Source organism: Phaethon aethereus (assembly GCF_964289735.1).
Source record: "Phaethon aethereus genome assembly, chromosome: 15".
Taxonomy (NCBI): domain Eukaryota; kingdom Metazoa; phylum Chordata; class Aves; order Phaethontiformes; family Phaethontidae; genus Phaethon; species Phaethon aethereus.
Window position 1 is genome coordinate 10767879 of NC_138591.1, and position 16703 is coordinate 10784581.

The 16703-nt window shown below is 39.6% G+C and overlaps 1 protein-coding gene across 1 annotated transcript in view; it reads right to left on the bottom strand.

Moving 5' to 3' along the window:
• Window positions 1–239: 239 nt before the first annotated feature.
• Window positions 240–16703, bottom strand: part of LOC309410442 (bMERB domain-containing protein 1) — a gene marked incomplete at its 3' end in the record, with an annotated part of 52041 nt that continues 35577 nt past the window's right edge. The window contains exons 3-6 of the mRNA XM_082006825.1: window positions 6205–6278; window positions 2786–2900; window positions 1061–1143; window positions 240–352 (exon numbers count right to left, since the gene is read on the bottom strand). Coding sequence (XP_081862951.1) covers window positions 240–352; window positions 1061–1143; window positions 2786–2900; window positions 6205–6278 — 385 coding nt within the window. The remainder of the gene's footprint in view (window positions 353–1060; window positions 1144–2785; window positions 2901–6204; window positions 6279–16703) is intronic.

The following is a 16703-nucleotide window of genomic DNA, read 5'->3' on the forward strand; positions in this document are numbered from 1 at the left end:
TGACTCTACTACAGATCTTTTCTGGTCACTGGACAGTCACTATATAGATTTCTTTTGTTTTTAGGCATGCGTGTTGAGTGATCCATGCAACAGTGAAGAACCTGCCATTGTACATCCCATACATTACTGTTATACCGGTTGCTCTTGATTCTATTAGCAGGACGCTGTTAGTTCCCCTCACCCTACAGTTTCATTCAATGAAATAATTTGAAAAGACAAACATGGTAGAGAGCCCAGAGCTACATGATGTTGCATTGTGTGGCCCCACAACAATCTTTAATAATAGCCAATCCTGCTTTGGCAATGGTGGGCTTGCTTGGAGGAGGTTCTGCCTTCTTTTCTGCTGGGCTGCCTGCGATATTCAAAACAGGATACCATTAAAACCAAGAGCTGGTCAAACTACTTCTTCCTACTTCTGGCTTTAAAGAATGCAAGCCTTTCCTACACCACCACACCCCCCCCACCCCTGATTTTTTTAACCCTTGTTTGAACAATACATTTAACACCGGTAGTAACCAAGTGGTATGTGGATTCAAACTGCTCGGGAAGTCTTAACTCTTCAGGGGAGGGAGTTAAGAGGGGCTAAAGAATCTGGACATCTCAATGGGAGGGTAACACTTCTTGCATCTTGTTCAATCCAGGTGTCTCTGTTCACAGCCATAGGGTCAGGTAAAAGATCCTTCCACAGACAGTCATCTTACTGTGTTTAAACCCAACAAGTAAGGAGTTGAACAAAAATACTGCTAGAGTGTATTCTCGTATCAACTTGGATGTCGTAATAAGGAGAACAAGATAAAGGTAGGCTTTAACTTTTCAGCGTGAAAAGAATCTTCTTATCTCTAACATTGCATTTAAAAAGCAATGACATGGATAATTGGGCATCTGAATTCTAAGGGCCAGCAACTGCTGATATACTATCTTGTTTCAGGGTGATCTAGCGAGATTAACCTAACTTTTGGCAAAAGCTGGCCCAGCATGGCCTTTGAAAATGCCCTTTTATCAAGTTGTCTTTTGAAGTTTTTCCTATTGTTCTTGTTTTTCTTAATGTTTAGGAACTCACTGGTAGGAGATTGTGTTGCTTTGTCTAAGGGTTTTAACTTGGTGCGAAGGAATTCAGCCATCTCTTTGTCTTCTTCTTTCTCTCTGGTGGAAACAAGGAAAATAAATCTGTTACAGAAATAATAATGTTTCTCTGTAAATGGGACAGTAAAAGCTAGAGTAGATAGGATTAAATCACTAGTAAACAATTCACTTTGTTCTTTTTAATAAGCAGCAAAATTAAGTGTTTTTAAAAGGCAAAATATTTGCCTGAATGAAAACTCTAATGAACTTCTTGTGGAATTCAAAGATAGAATTTTCCCCAAGATTCTTTACTTTTCTCTGATAGTGTTGGATTCATTATATTCCCTAGTCAGCAGATTTAAACCATAACGTATCACCTATTCTAAGCTGGCTTATAAGTGCTTCGCAATGCTTCCTCTACAAGGTAAAGCAGAGGATACATACTGCTGTGACTCTAGTACTTGTTTTTAAAGGTCTGTTTAGGCAAAAGACTGTGTCATAGTCTTCTGCTGTTAGTGTTTACCAAAACCAAGTACATTTCTGTTTGCCTGAAGATGACTGCATTAGGCCCAAAATAAAAATGTTTATGTTGCTAAACTTTGTATCTATTAATGATATTTCCATGTTAGTTTCTTTGCTGTTTTGTTACTTAAATATTTAACAATGAGTGTACTCACTGAGTACCTCAATTTAGAGGAAAAGCAGATTTTATTATCCAGAGTTTTAAAGAAAAGCCTTACCTTTTAATGCAAACGTGAACTGATACTAATGTATTCACACCTGCATAGTGCATAGCAATGTAGGTTCAGTAGCCTGACCGCTGCTGAGGTTTTTGCAGTTTGCACATCGAACTAGCAGTTGAGAGCTCTGGATTACCATTACTAGCTTGGCCTTCTTGTCAATGTTAACTTTGGCCAGCTCTCTTTTTGATCAAGCTGCAAGGTTCTGGCAAGCTTTCTTCTCTCCTGTCCTTTGCTTGCTTAGAATTTAAATGTGTTGGAAGAGATCTTGTTATTTAGGATAAATGGATTGATGAGCCTTGAATCTTTACCGTTGAAAGACAGGGGAAATAATAGCAAATCTCTATTTGCAGAGTGCTGGGATCTCCAAGCAGCAGCTGGAAATGAATTTTTGAGGAAGACCACAGGTTTCTCAGGAGCTTTGAGCTAAGATACTGAGAAGAAACCATTCTGAACTCGCTTATGCTTTAGGTTAGGTAGGCCTGTGTTAGTGATTGCATTCTCTGTTTTTTGGGTTTTTTTTGCTATGGCAACGTGAGAATAGTAATAATAAAACCCAACCACATTAATAATTTCTTTGGAAAAAAAAAAGGGGGGGGGCATATTTGTAGAATCTAAAATCTGCCTTTGTAGAATTCTATTTCATGTCTACTTCTCATGCTGAGAGGATCTTCTGGTACCAGCAAAAGTCCTCTCTTTAATGGTGTATGCCCAGACACTTTCTGGTAGGAAAGTAAGAGACCAAGCTCTGCTGTAGTCATGAGATGACTGAATCATTAGTGGGAGAAAGAGCCACACAAGTGCAGTAATCTAGTTTTAATGTTTTTCCTATGGAACTGGGAGGAGGAGGAGGCCTTTAACTTGGTAAGTTTTTTTAAAGGACTAATTCCCATTAATGTCAATGTAAATTTTTGTCACTCACTCCAGTGTAGTATTAGACTTGTGAAATCTCATGAATAAGTTCAACTGCTTTTAATTCTTACCGTAATCTTTCCACTTCTGCATCATCTACAAGAAAATCTCTTTTTTGTACCAGTCTGTGGATCTTCTGAATCAGCTCATCCTCTCGTTGTTTCTCCATCTTTGTTTTTTCTTTTTCTGATCAAAAACGGAGAAAAGAGACTTATTTGCCTTCTAGGGTGCAGGGCAGGAGGTGGGAGCGTGGACACTGCAGATGTCTAAGAATGAATTGCTGATTGAAGTCTATAGTTCTTCACACCTGAGTCACCAAAACTTCAGCAAGTTCTGGTCACTGCTTTTCTCTCTTCCACTTGCTGCTGTTCTGTCTGATCAGCTTTAATGGTCTGGAGACTCTCTGGGGCTTTCCAAGCCTACTTTTAATATTCAATTACTCTGCAAGACACTGCTTTGAATTTAAGAGCTTTGGTAAGAAAGCAGTTCAGGATGCTGCATTAAAATCCATGGTACAAACTCCCTTTGACCTCAGGGGAAGTAAGACCACACCAAAAGGAACCATTTTTCTGTATTTCGTGACAGCTTTGGCTGGTGACTACAACACTTTTTTCTACTCTGCAGATCCACACAAATAGCGTCAATTGTAAAATGTGGAAAAATAAGTGTTTGTTTTCCCTGTGCGTCAAAAATGTAAGTAATTAATGTGTCACAGAATCACAGAACATCTTGAGTTGGAAGGGACCCATAAGGATTATAGCCCAGCTCCCTGCTCCTCACAGGACTGCCTGACAGTAAACCAAACATCAGCACACTCCCAGCTGTCCTCAGGCTCACGTGCTTTGGGCTGCAGTTGCCATTTTGTACTGGGACAGGGCCAGGGGTTCCAGTTTGCACTGCGATGGGGCCCAGCCTGTATTGTCCTTGTTAATTGGCCAGTCTATAATGTCTAGGTTGTCTATAAATGATGATTTTTGTGACATGTAAGATGTGCCTGTCACAAAACTCATGAATGTTAGGTATTACAGAGCTGTAGTGTAAGGTTAGAACGCAAATGTAGTTAAGACAGAAATCTTCAAACCTAGCAAGTGGAACAGAGATGATAAAGCCAGAGGCAAATCCCAGCCCACATATCTCCACAAGAAGCTGAAAGCTTTGATTATCTGAGAGGACTTTGCATTAAATCAAGAATTTTGGTTTTGAGCGGTAGAACTGTTGTTTATAGAACCATAAAATTAAGTACAATAAGAGTTGTGGGAAGAAGGGCAAGCTGCCTGCAGTCTGCATCTGAGCTATGTTATGTGTGCTGATTGAACTTAAATATATAAAGATATTTTAAACAGCTAAATAATTCAGACATTTTAAAATAATTGTTTGATACAGCTGAATTTTGGATCATGGGCTTCAGGATACCTACTGCTGGGAATTTCTGAAATAAATCCATACTTTAGTAAGTGAGATAAAAGCACCTCGAATATATTTTCAAGACAATGAAATTCTGTAAGTCTCAATCTTAAAATTCTCCAAGGAGCATGACTTTAAATTATGGTCTGCCAGTAGCAGAGGAAATAATTTGTAGTATAACATAAAGCTGCTTTGTGATGCCTTTTCTGTGTTTTATCTTCCAGAAATTATAAAGGAAGGTGGTTACTGACTACGAAGATTTCAAGACTTCTACATTGTTACCTATGGAGAATTCTTGTGATTAATGCTGAATTTGCAGCACAGTAAAAAAAGGAGAATACTTAGAAATCACTGCTTTTTCTTGCTTTGCCTCTTATGTCTGTGGAGCAAGAGATGTCCTCTCACTACTGAAGGTAGAAGCTACTTTCTGCTTCCTTTCCATCTATCCTATTCCCAGATTGAGATATGCTCTCCCACAACATCCTTCAGGAAACTGCCTGCCAACTATATGCATCCTGAATTGTGGCAGTCTTGCATACTCTGTGTACTAAAAGACTGATCCCATGTCTACTGAAATTGGCTAAACTGTGTCTATTGAAACCAAAGAGCAGGTCTCTATAAAAATCTGTATACTAACAGGAAAATTATGATAAAGATGTTATGAATGAACCCATTTCTGGAAAGAGTGCTTGCCTAACCTAGAAAAACAATGTCAGCACTTAGTTCTGTGTGAATGCCAGCAGCTTCTTTGTCTTTAAGACAAAAGTGTTGTTCTTGCGAGACTGCCAAAAGGTGGTGCTGCTGGAACTGCACATACTTAATTCTTAAATTTGCTGAGATTTGCAGAGGGCTAAGGAGAAACTGTCTATGGATCTCTGCTTAAGACTTCGTGACTGGAAAATAGTTTCTAAAAGGTTTAAAATAAGAAACCAAAAACCAACAACAAAACCACAACCAAAAAAAACCCACCAAAAAAATGAAAACTGATCAACCCTAAGTGTAAGTTAAATGTATGGGTAAGAAAGCTGCAGACTAGAAGAGGTGAGGCAAGGAGAATCTTTCATGGATGTTCTCTAGGACTCATAATCCTTTCCAATACCATTTAGACCACCAACATACGAAGAGTGTTATTAGAAATTAAAAATGTGAAGAAGTAAGAAATAATATGAATCCACTTTTGTTGGGGGCAAAGAAAGTTCTCTTAGACAACTGAGAACATCTGGCTTCAGAGTAGACCTGCTTCTCCTATTTCATGAATGACCTTATCTCCTTTTTGGGGAGAAAGTTGGCTTTTAAAGTTGCATGATACGATGTGGGGGGAAAAATTATGATAACCAAAGGAGAGTCAAAACTTCTCCTTAATAGTTAGGCAGCAGCAAATTATTCCTGAAGGGTGCTCTAGGCCATGCAGTAATATCTAAAGTAAATGGCCCACTGCAGTTGCTGAGTGTCTTGTACGATCTGCCTGTACTTTTTTCTTGAACAAAGTAGGGCTGTTGTGGATGACCTAAAACAGCAAAGCTGTAGTGAAGGAAAAGTCCTTACTGATTTCAGCTGGTGCTTGGAGTTAAGGACTGCAAAACTGCCCACAGACTTTGCCCCTTGCTTTTTGTAGAAACCTGCTCGACTTTATTCTAGAAGGTTGATTTAACTACAGGTGTGACAATGAATTGGTATATCTAGGAAAAAAACCAATCATGTTCAGAGTGATGGTTATAAATTCCTCTCCAATCTCCCTTTTATCTTGGGTATCTCAGTGCTCTGTCTTTTCTCCATGCCACTTGGTTCCCTTGAAATTGCCAAGGGAGTGCAAGAACTAAGGAGTGTGGGCCTTGTTTGAGTGATATTTGCAGGGTTGCTGCCAAGGGAGCAGTGAAATACAGCACGAAAATAAATTTAGAGTCCAGGAGATTAAAGGGGGGAAGGAAAATGGGAAGAAAAAATAAGGACCAAAGGAAAGAGATATGAAACTCAACCTTGGGGGGCATATTTCTGATTTTCAGGGGCAGAAATGTGTTCCTGACACCATCCTGACCCATGCATCACCCAAGCATTATCCTAATATTGGGTTGGAGATAGCCATTACCTGGGATTGCTACCAAGCTCTGCAGCTCTTTCTTAAGGTTCATAATGTCTTTGCACAGCTGGATGTCATCCATCCTGCAGAAACAGAAAAAGCATGGTCAGACAGATGCAAACCCCATCCTGTGTTGATGGGATCAGTCAGATCTCATCTGAATATATGATACTGTCCCTTGCCTGGGACCTGTGCATCGGCTTGAAATGCAGAGGTTTAACCTTGGGATACTGATACTGTTCATTCACCAATTTTAACAATAGCTAAAAGATATTTAATACTACATGTTGCTGAGCTCTTGATTACTTGTCTTACTGAGATACAGTTTGTGTGTAGGTTGTATCTGTCACTGCCTTTTGCTTTCTTGAATGTCACAGAACATTCTGGAATGGGCATCTGTATATTTGATAGTCATTAAAACAGGAGTGCCATATTGCACATACTGCAGCAACAATTTTCACTAGGGAAAAGAGCAAGGGGGAGAATAACAGGGAGCCTGGGAAGGGGCAGCAGAAGCCGATACATTATTTGGCACAGCCAAGACAAGGTTTATATTCCACTGCCAAATTTCTTAGTGACCTCACTAATAACTTGGCCTGGATACCAAAGACCTGGAAACTGTCATAAGTTTGCATCTGACTATTTTGAGGCCTTGTGCCTTGGCTGAATGTGTTCCATTGCTGGCATGAGTGCTTCAAATCCTTGATGTGTGCAGAAAGTCCATTAATGTTAAGACACAGAAGAGAGATAAAAATCCAACTGTAACATTAGCAGAAACTGCACCCTCAGTTCTTACTGAAACTGATATCTATCCTGAGAGCTGCTCTACCAAATTATTTCCCTGGAAGCTAGCAAACTTCAGCATTAGCTTCCTTGCAAATGTTTTATTTTAGTGTCTCAACCATATTCACAGCCCAGGTTCAGGTGTTGGTTCTGAGGGCTGCATCAGGGGCTTCCATTTTGAAATCATGCCCTGAAGAATACAAAAACCCATCTGTTGTGATTAATTGTACATTCTTTGACTCAGATGTCACCAATACTAGCTTTGCCCACAGATCTCTGACTCCTTGTTTCATAATCCTGTGCCTGAAGGGTGGATTGCCTGTTGCCTAAGCACCTGAAGGTAGCTGAAATGCTATCAGAACATAGAATCATAGAATAGTTTGGGTTGGACCTTTTAAAGGTCATCTACTCCAAACCCTCCTGCACCACCACCACCCCCTCCCAGCAATAAGCAGGGACATCTTCAACTGCATCAGGTTGCTCAGAGCCCCGTCCAACCTGACCTGGAATATTCCCAGGGATGGGGCATCCACCACCTCTCTGGGCAACCTGTGCCAGTGTTTCACCACTCTCATTGTGAAAAATTTCTTCCTTTTATCTAGTTGAAATCTGCCCTCTTTTAGTTTAAGCATGGGTTGTCACAGTGGTATTTCAAGAGAGGAAACCCAAGAGATTACAGTGTGTGTGTGTGTGTATGTGAGCAAGCACACAAAGAAAAATGTAGTCAAATTAATAAATTCAGCAAGGAGGGGAAAAAGTAGGTGTTTCTGGCACAAATAAGATTTTAACTACAACCCAAGACTTTATTCTCCCTGCTGCCTCTGCATGGAACACAGGTCTCTGCAGGGACCTGTCCCTGCTGCTTTGTTCATGTTATTAAAACATGTTGATCCTTTTATTATTTGCTGCTTTGGTTAACTCCACTTTGCCTGTTCTGCTACTTTCATTGTGCTATGACAGCTATTCCTGCTGCCTTTTTACTTCTTTCTTCCCAAAATATGATAGTGAAATACCTCTCATAATATTATTGCTGACCTCTTTTCCTTCTTTAGGTACCACTGTCACCTCTGCTGGGGATCTGCTCTCCCACCATACATCTGTCTTGTAAGACTGACTTTTATTGTGAAAATGAGCGTGCTAGCCTCAGGGCTAGTCCATGGTTCACTGCTGTATGTGTTTAGGACACTTGGAGGCAGAGGTGTTTATACTGATGATTGTTCTTGCTTGGGCTCCCCATATTATTCATGCTGATCACAAGCAGAGCCTGCTTTACTCTTGAGATTCATCATACTAAATGGTGCTGAAATTACTTTTATCAATTAACAATCTATCCCCTCAGGAGACTAAATATTCAAAATATGCTAGGATGAGAGCAAGCCTCACAGCTCCTTATTCGTTCAATGTTCATGCAGTTTGGGTGTCATATTAATATAATGAGTGTTAATATATTTGAGGAAAATTACCATGGTTAACAAAGTTGACAGTTTCTTGGTGAGATTTAGGGGCCAGACCCTCAGCTAGTGAAAAGAACAGTGAGTGTCTACAACAGAGATCTCCATGACATACAGAGAGAAGATATTCTTTTTCCTGTATCAGGTAGATTTGGTTTCATTCTGGGAAGATCTGAAAGATACTAATTAAAATACTTCACTGTATCAGCTTGGTTCCCTGTCCTGCTCAAGGAACTCCCAAAAGCTAATGTCACTGCTCTTCTCTCAGGATTTTCAGGAATTTAAAATATCATTGGCAGTATGTTGCAAGTGAGCAAGATCATCGATGGTCAGTAGTCCCTACAGCCCCTATGTTCAATTTGTGGCAAAGGTACTGGCCCCATATTGCAACTGTACTTGCAATTCCTCCCATTATTTTGGCTCTTTTTTAATCTGACTGCAGAGCATATAGCTAGTGCTCTCCATATATATTCTTAGCATCTCTTTTTCCCCCGAGACCTAAACTTTGTTCCTGCCTTGTAACTCACAGGAGAGAAGTAAGTATGTGGCCAAGCGCTTAAGGGTTGTAACAGCTCTGTGACAATCTGAATTCCAAAATTCATAAGCCATATGACCTCTCTGGAGTCCCAGCTCTGTAGGCTAGTGCGTTTTGATGATGGACAAAGGCTAAACCCACCATCTGTATCAATCCCCTAAAGCACATGGAACGTATTTCCTCCCATCTGCTGCCGTGGGCAAGAGTCACCTTGTTGCACTCAAAGAAAAGGGAAGAGGAGGAGCTCTTGGGAAAGAAAGCTCTCAGAAGGCCATTGAATCTGTACTGGTACTATAAACCTTCCAAGAACCAGAACATAAGGGGGAAAAGAGAGGATGTGAACAGTTACAGGAAGCACAGGAGAAGTTAATGCTGCCTCTGAAAAAAAAAAAAAAAGAATCAAATCCCAGCGGATTTCTCATTTGAAAGTTGGATAGTCAGCAGGGATTTACTGAGAGGATATTTGTATTACCATCAGACCTCTTTAGGAAGTAAAAAGAGCTTTTGGGAATCTTAAAGAGAGCAGGAATCTGCAGAGTAAAGAAAACAAAACTCCTTTGGGTCCCCTAACCTTTTACAGAGAAGATGGAGAAACACGCTGAGCCTACTTCTGCAGCACTTCCTCTCCTGTGTTATAAGTCAAATGCAAGATGACCAAGAGGAGAAGTTACACAGACTATTGTCCAGCTTAAAGAGCACTGTGCTCCCTGTGCACCTCGTGCTTTTCTCAAAGGAAAGCAGCACAGTCAGGTTGTTGGTCTGTGCAGAATGTAATGGCTTTTTCCCTATAGATACAGCATGGCACAGGGTATTGAAATGACACCCTCCAGGTCTGTTTAAGTAATCTGCAAAGCTGCTTGAGGCATTTACATAAAATTTGCAATATACAAACCACCTTTGCTGAACTCTCTGTTCTCTGGAATAGAGAGTTCTTTCCAGTCCCTGTGAAATTGTTTTTGATGTTGTAGAAAAAACATCAGTAAAGCAAACAGCAGTTACAACATGTCAGTTTTTCCCCCAGAGCTGAGCTTTAAATGTCTGCCCAGCAATCTTAAACACATGAGTTATGAGTATGATAAAACATTTCTTTTTTCTCAAGAGCCCAAATCCATTCCTGGAGTAATTGCAATAGTATTGAACTAGGGATGAATTCTCAGTGTGCTTTCATGTATTCCTGACACACTGTCTGCCTTTCTGCTTTTGTGTTTCTTGATGGCTTATTGCAAGAAACCCTCTGTATGCTTACAGATATCACATAAGCATGTATTCTTCTTTTCTCTCTTGGTATTTCAAGCAGTATCATCAACACCTAAAAGCAGACTGTGTTTGCCCAAAAAAAGATGAAATAGCTCATAATGAATAAACAGCATGAGCAAAAGATTTTTCTAAACATGTCACAAAATGACAGAAAAATAAGTGGGTCGGAAGAGTCTGCAATAATCTGGCACAGTGACTCAGCCGCAATACGTGTTTCTGTGGTCCAGTTACCAGGAGAATGCTGTGAGCACTGTCATTCCCATAATCTCCACAAGTGAGGTAACAGCATGAGTCACCTCTGCCTGCACCATCTGGACTGAGGGGGAGCAGGGCAAGGAAACAGAGAGGAGACCTTCCATTCAGCTGTGCCCTAGCAGGTCTCGGAGGCTGTGGAAGATAATGACAGGCAGGACTTAAAAAAGAAACTTTCTATACTGAACACAAAAGAAGCGTTTTGTTTTGTTTCAACAGAAATTATTCCATAGCAGCTAAATTTTTCTGCTGCCATTTCAGCTGAGGATAAAAAAACAAATTCCCTAGTGTAAGACCTAGCTACCATCTAGAGCCATGGATGGGGAAAAAAGCAAAAATGATAGTAAAAAGCAGTAGGAAAATCACTAAATGCTCACCTTAATGGTCAGCCAAAGAAAAAGAGATGGCTAACAAGGTTGTCGAATGCTTAAGATTTCAGACTAAGCACTATTAATAACAGCTACATAAGCATCAAATATATTTTTCATTGATTTCAGGACAAGCAAAGCAGTTTAGTGTGTCTAGAGAGCCTTTGCTGAGTGACTTTCAAACGTAGAAATAGATCTCTGCTCCCTCTAGCATGTCTATAAAGAGAGGGTCTGAGATTCTTTTGTTTTCCATTATTGCATTAAAGTTCTTGAAGTTAAAAAAAATTAGAGTGGTTTTGTTGGTTTCCTTCCATCTCTTCCAAGAGGGTTTGCAGGCACTTAGGTTATTTTTAGTTCTGTTTTAATATATTCCTATCCCAGAAGTAAAATGCTTGTAATTGTTAGAGTTTCTGAAGACTTTGATAGTGCCAGTCTAGGAGATGGCCTAAGAACCAGATATCATGCTAAGTCACGAGCTGACATGATTCCATTTATCTAGAGAAGGTCTCAACATAGAGGTAAGAAGATGATCATGTTGGTTGTGTCACCAGTGAACATGCTGAACACCAGCCAGGAGCAGCCACTAGTGATGGAGAAATTTGGGTGATTGAAGTAAAGAGCTGTGTAGAAATAAAAGAGAATTGCTGCAGAGATAGTCATGTATTGTCAAGCTGCAGGTTTGTTAAAAAAAGGACTGAGATGGGGAGGAGGGACATCAGTGGAGGCTGCCTTTGGGGACTGCAGGTGTTTAAGGCCTTACCAAAGCTGTGAGGAATCTGGAATTGGTGAAAGTATTCTGGGAATAGAAGAAAACAAGAAGTTTATGTATGCCCCTCTTCTACATTTGACTCCATTTTGTCCCTGTCGATTCATATTAGTTTCTTAAAGCTTCTAATTATAAATCTGTGAAATCACAGACAACATTTAATGAATATAGCATAAGTTGTCTGAGTCATTACAGTGTGCGTTTATCACCTTGTTATTTAGCTCAGCACCTGGTGCTGCTCAGGCTGGAAGACACAGAGCTGGCAATTAAGGTAACAGATTGCTGACCAGCCTGCTTGGCAGGTCAGGTTACAAATCAGAAGTCCCATGATTAACTATTAAAATAAGTGTGTCTATCGTTTCTTGTTAACAGTGCTCTCTGATGGACTAACAGTGGATAGAAGCACTGGACTGCAACTTGCAAAGTAATGTAATTCAGCTGTTGTTTCAGACAATTGAAAATGGCAAGACTTGAAAATCTCAGTCCCTGGAGGTCATATTTAAGGTATATTTCACAGAAATTCGTAACAGTATCTAAAGAATCTGTATTTCATTCTCACTGCCATTAAATTCTTTTGAGCTTGGCCATCTCCTCTGCCAGTTACAAAGTTTTACTGTCAACCTCCAGAGTAACAAGAGGAGCTTTCCTAGAAATGCCCCCCTGTGGAGAGGAATATTTCTCCATCTGGCAAAAATTAAGCTAATTTGTCTAAAAACATACAACAGAGGAGTTAGATTTAAATTCAGAAGTATCTAACCCCATTGAAGTAGCATACAGAAGACTGCATGTAAAAGCAGAGGGCCAGCTTATGTGCATGGTTCATTTAAGCTGGTCTGGTAGTTTTATTTTTTGTTATTAGGCAGCATGGGTAGGAAACTCTAGGTTTGGCTATGTATTGTCTCTAGCAAAATCGATGATAAATTTCCTTATTAATTTGCCTCCGTATTTGACCTTAATTTCTTATTTTTAAGTAAGAAAAGCAACTATTTGGTATCAAAGCTAAAAAGAATACAAAGGTATCTGGTATAAAATTAAACATTGACAGTCAGTCCATTTCAGGACTTTTCAATTCACTGTTGAATCGTCACTGATCTGTACTCTCCTATTTATAGCAGAAGGCAAGTGAGAGAGACCACTGAAATACCACAGGTCTAAAGTTACATGTTACTACAGAGCCTTGGCTATAAGAAGATCAGCTGTGCATAAGGGTGGGCCACAGTAACTGTGAGTGCTACATATGCATGATGTATTATGAGTACATTATCTTGGATACATGGTCTCATGGCAGACAATTCATTCTACCATCCACTCATGCAAACCAGACCACAGGTAGCTAAGAACTGGGAAATCAAAAACAGTTTGAAAATAAAGGTTACGTTTGGAAATATAGTGCTAAATTACTGACCTAAAAAGGACTAAGTAAAAAGATTCAAGATCCCCAGAGCTGCTCCCTCTTCTGTTAACACCAATTTGTGACAACCACAACATATATTCAGTGTAGAAAATGCTACTTAAAGAAAAATTTCTATTAAATAATTATTTTTCTATCTGTCCAATAGAGATGAAAATACCTCCCTTTACATTTTCTTCTTTTTTAAGACACCAACACCTCAACTAACAGGTACTAAGTCTACAATTCATTATAAATACTTTGCTAAAGATACGTTTATCGTTATAGCCCACTAAAAAAATGCTTTTCCTTTCTGAGCATTTTGACAGCATTTCTAGCATTTCTACTGTCACACAGTTGAAAGTGTAATGTCATTTTTTCCTCTGGGGTTGATTGTTTGCTGTCAGCACGGCAAAGGAGATGGCTCTGCAGAGAGATCAAACTGAACAAAGGCATTTTTATTTCTTCTTTGAGAGCTGATTTGTATTTATACTTTCAGCTTAAAGTGCACAGTCTGGAACTTTGCAGTTCTGTCCTGAACTCACGTTCCTGAGGCTTCCAGGCTCCCATCTGAAGAGCTGGGAGACACTCACCAGAGCTGGACCTTCCAAGAGTTACCAGCTCTATAGTGGGCACGCTGACATCCATGAGGCTCCCAGATTCGTGGTATTTCCTTAGAAATGCTGACCCTAATCTCAGAAGCCTCAAGCTTTGAGTATCTGACAACCTTCATTACAGAAACCAGGTTGCACCATTTCCCAGCTTACCGTTTCCTGGTTATTTCCTCAAAGACTCTGGTTATTTGCAGGTAAGACACCATTGCAATGTTCTTGGGATGCAAAAGACGAATGGGGACATACAGTCACAGCCTCAAATTAATCCTATCTTGCAGAAGAGCGAGTGCCACACCAGGCTATATCAATGGGACAGGGGTGGGACACCCTCATAAAGCTAGGCTTGATATTTTCCTTAATGGCACCTTATCTTACGAAGCCGACAACCTGACATGTATATTTATCGAAAAATATGTATTATCACGCAACTTCCTCCTTCTCTACAGCATCCTAAAGTGCATCCTATGACCCTAGGGCAAGGTACAGTCAGGAAAAAAAAGGAATTCTCAGTAAGTTATATTGTATTTTTAAGATTATAGAACTGTGAAGGACAAAAGACTTATTACTCCTTTCCATGAAAAGACAGATCTTATCAGAAAACACTGACAACAACAACTCTATTCATGAAAAAAAATCTGGTTCTGTTGGTGTTATTTCTTTGCACTGTAGTAACAGCTAGGTGTCAAACTCAGAAGTACTAGACGCTGTACATGTAAGTAAACAGTCCTAAGAGAATTCCGTGCTTAAACTTAGAGGAGAGAAAATAGATAATATAGAGTACAATGATCAGAAGTAGCAGAGAAAGAATCAAAACTAGCCAAGAAAGCAAAGTCAGACCACCTGCATAGCAATATATAACCAGTGAGTTACCATTGTTATTCACCTTTGACAGACTGTTTATCTCTTTTACACTCTTCCTCCCTCTCACCATTACCCAGGGTGATGCTCAGTGTGTTGCCACATGTGGCATTAAACCACTGAGAAGTCACAGTTGATGCTACATTAGTGAGTCACTAGAAACGGAGATAAAGTATTTGGTTGAAAAAGTAATTAAAATTTGAAATGAACTTTGTTCATACAAAGACAGCAATCATTGCTGCCTCTTCTCACTTCAGAATGGAAAACACCCCACATAAATAAGCAGGCTTTGTAGTACAGTATTACTTTTTTAATTTAGCCAGTAATGAGAGACTGTTTCACGTTCCACTTTGTGTGAGTCTGCTAGATTTACTGCACTTACTCTAAGTTAAAACATAGGATTTCTAAGTTGGTTTATTGAAGGTTGTCATCACCAAAGGAATTAACCTCTCACTTTCATAGTTCTTGTGTAGCTTGATGTTGCTTCACTTTGCAGTGGCATAAAGCCACGCAATTAGCAGACATACCTTTCTGTACTTTAAAATACCAGCATGCTGTGCATACTGCAAAAGACATAAAGGTGAGAATCCTGTTTGACCTCTGTTGATGTGTTATTGTCCTTAGAAGGAATATGGACTATAAATTTTTCTCCATGATGAGTTTGCCCTAAATTTGAGATTCTACCATTATGTCCAGTGCCCTACAGAATGACCATTACTGACCGTCCCACCTCTACTACTACTAGCAATGGGTACATCGATGTCACAGCATCAAAAGAGAGATTTATGGTTTTTTTGCAAAGTGGGAAAAGGCTAAAGGTTAAAAAGGCGAGTAAAGAAAAAGTAAGCCTGATTGGAAGCAAGAAAAAACCAAAACAAATCAGGGATTAATTATGTACTCTGGACAGCTAATGAAGCTGTAGGACTGCTAGTGTGAGTTTATTACCAGGGCAAAGTCAAGCTGGAGCAAACTTATCTACATAAATGGTAATTGTTCCTGGGATTACAAGTAAGCAAACATAATAGTGTAAAATGGCCTAAAACCCTGAATGGATCTATGGAGAATTTGGATGATGTAGATATTATGAGCACTCTGGAGAAGAGGGAGTCATCTAATGGTGTGTAGCGAGCATGTACAAAGACAATGACCAATTTTAATTCTGCTAAGTCAATGCGGAGGTGAATTTGGCTTTTTTACAGTATTAGTTTAGCAATGTAGTAACCACACAGACATTAAGCAAATACTCTGTGTGTTATATTTATAATATTTTTGTAGATAAAACAAATTTAATGAGGTAAGTAAAACTGTTTTCAACAATTGCCTAAAGCAACCTAATAGGGCTTGCTATTTAATATCTTACATTCCCTATATATAAAAACCTGCCATTCAGCATCACCTACATTGCAGAAATAACAACTCCCAAGACAACGATCACAGGTGGAAGCAACTTCTGCAGTTTTAGTTCAAGGTCATCCAATATAGCTGGCTTCAAGTTTTGCTTTCCATCTGGAAAGCCAGCAGTGTCAGGCACTGGCAGATCTCCTAAGGAGCATGTTTCATGATGACAGTGAATGCTACTTTATAAGAACTCCATCCCTTTTCTATTCACAGGCATAGGCAGTAACTGTGGGTGATAAGATTTCACCTATACTATTAATATTTACTGGGTCAGAATATGCTAGTACATTTTAAAATGCATGAACTTTGCACTACAAATGATTTTGAGGTTCAGTTTTGATCTATTCCGATATCATATAGAGGTCTGAGGTTTTCCTGCTTGTCTCCTCTGTCAGCTACACTGAGCTAACACATGCATTATCCATTTTTACAATCGTGTCTTTCAGCACGGTAGATTTCCATGCCCCCCAGTGACATGAATCCTAAACTGCTTCTGAAGCCACACGCAAGTATGCATAGCAGTAACACATTCAATGTGCAAAGAAGAGGATGCTGCTTGAGCAAATCCCACAGCTTATTTCACCAGGAAAGGAAAAAAGGAAGTGGGACAGGAGAATTAGAGAGAGTGAGTGTGCATGTTCTGACGTGGTATGTTTGCTTTCCTTAACAGCAAAGACAGATTGAAAATTCACAGTTTGACCCAGAACTCTTTTTATAGAGAACATTTTAAGAAAGGAGCTGAGAGAAGCCTGAGAAGCAAATGAGGGGGAATGCTGGCTAGCTATAAACTGATGCTTTTCTGTACATACTGTCTCCTTCATATCAATACGTGCTGA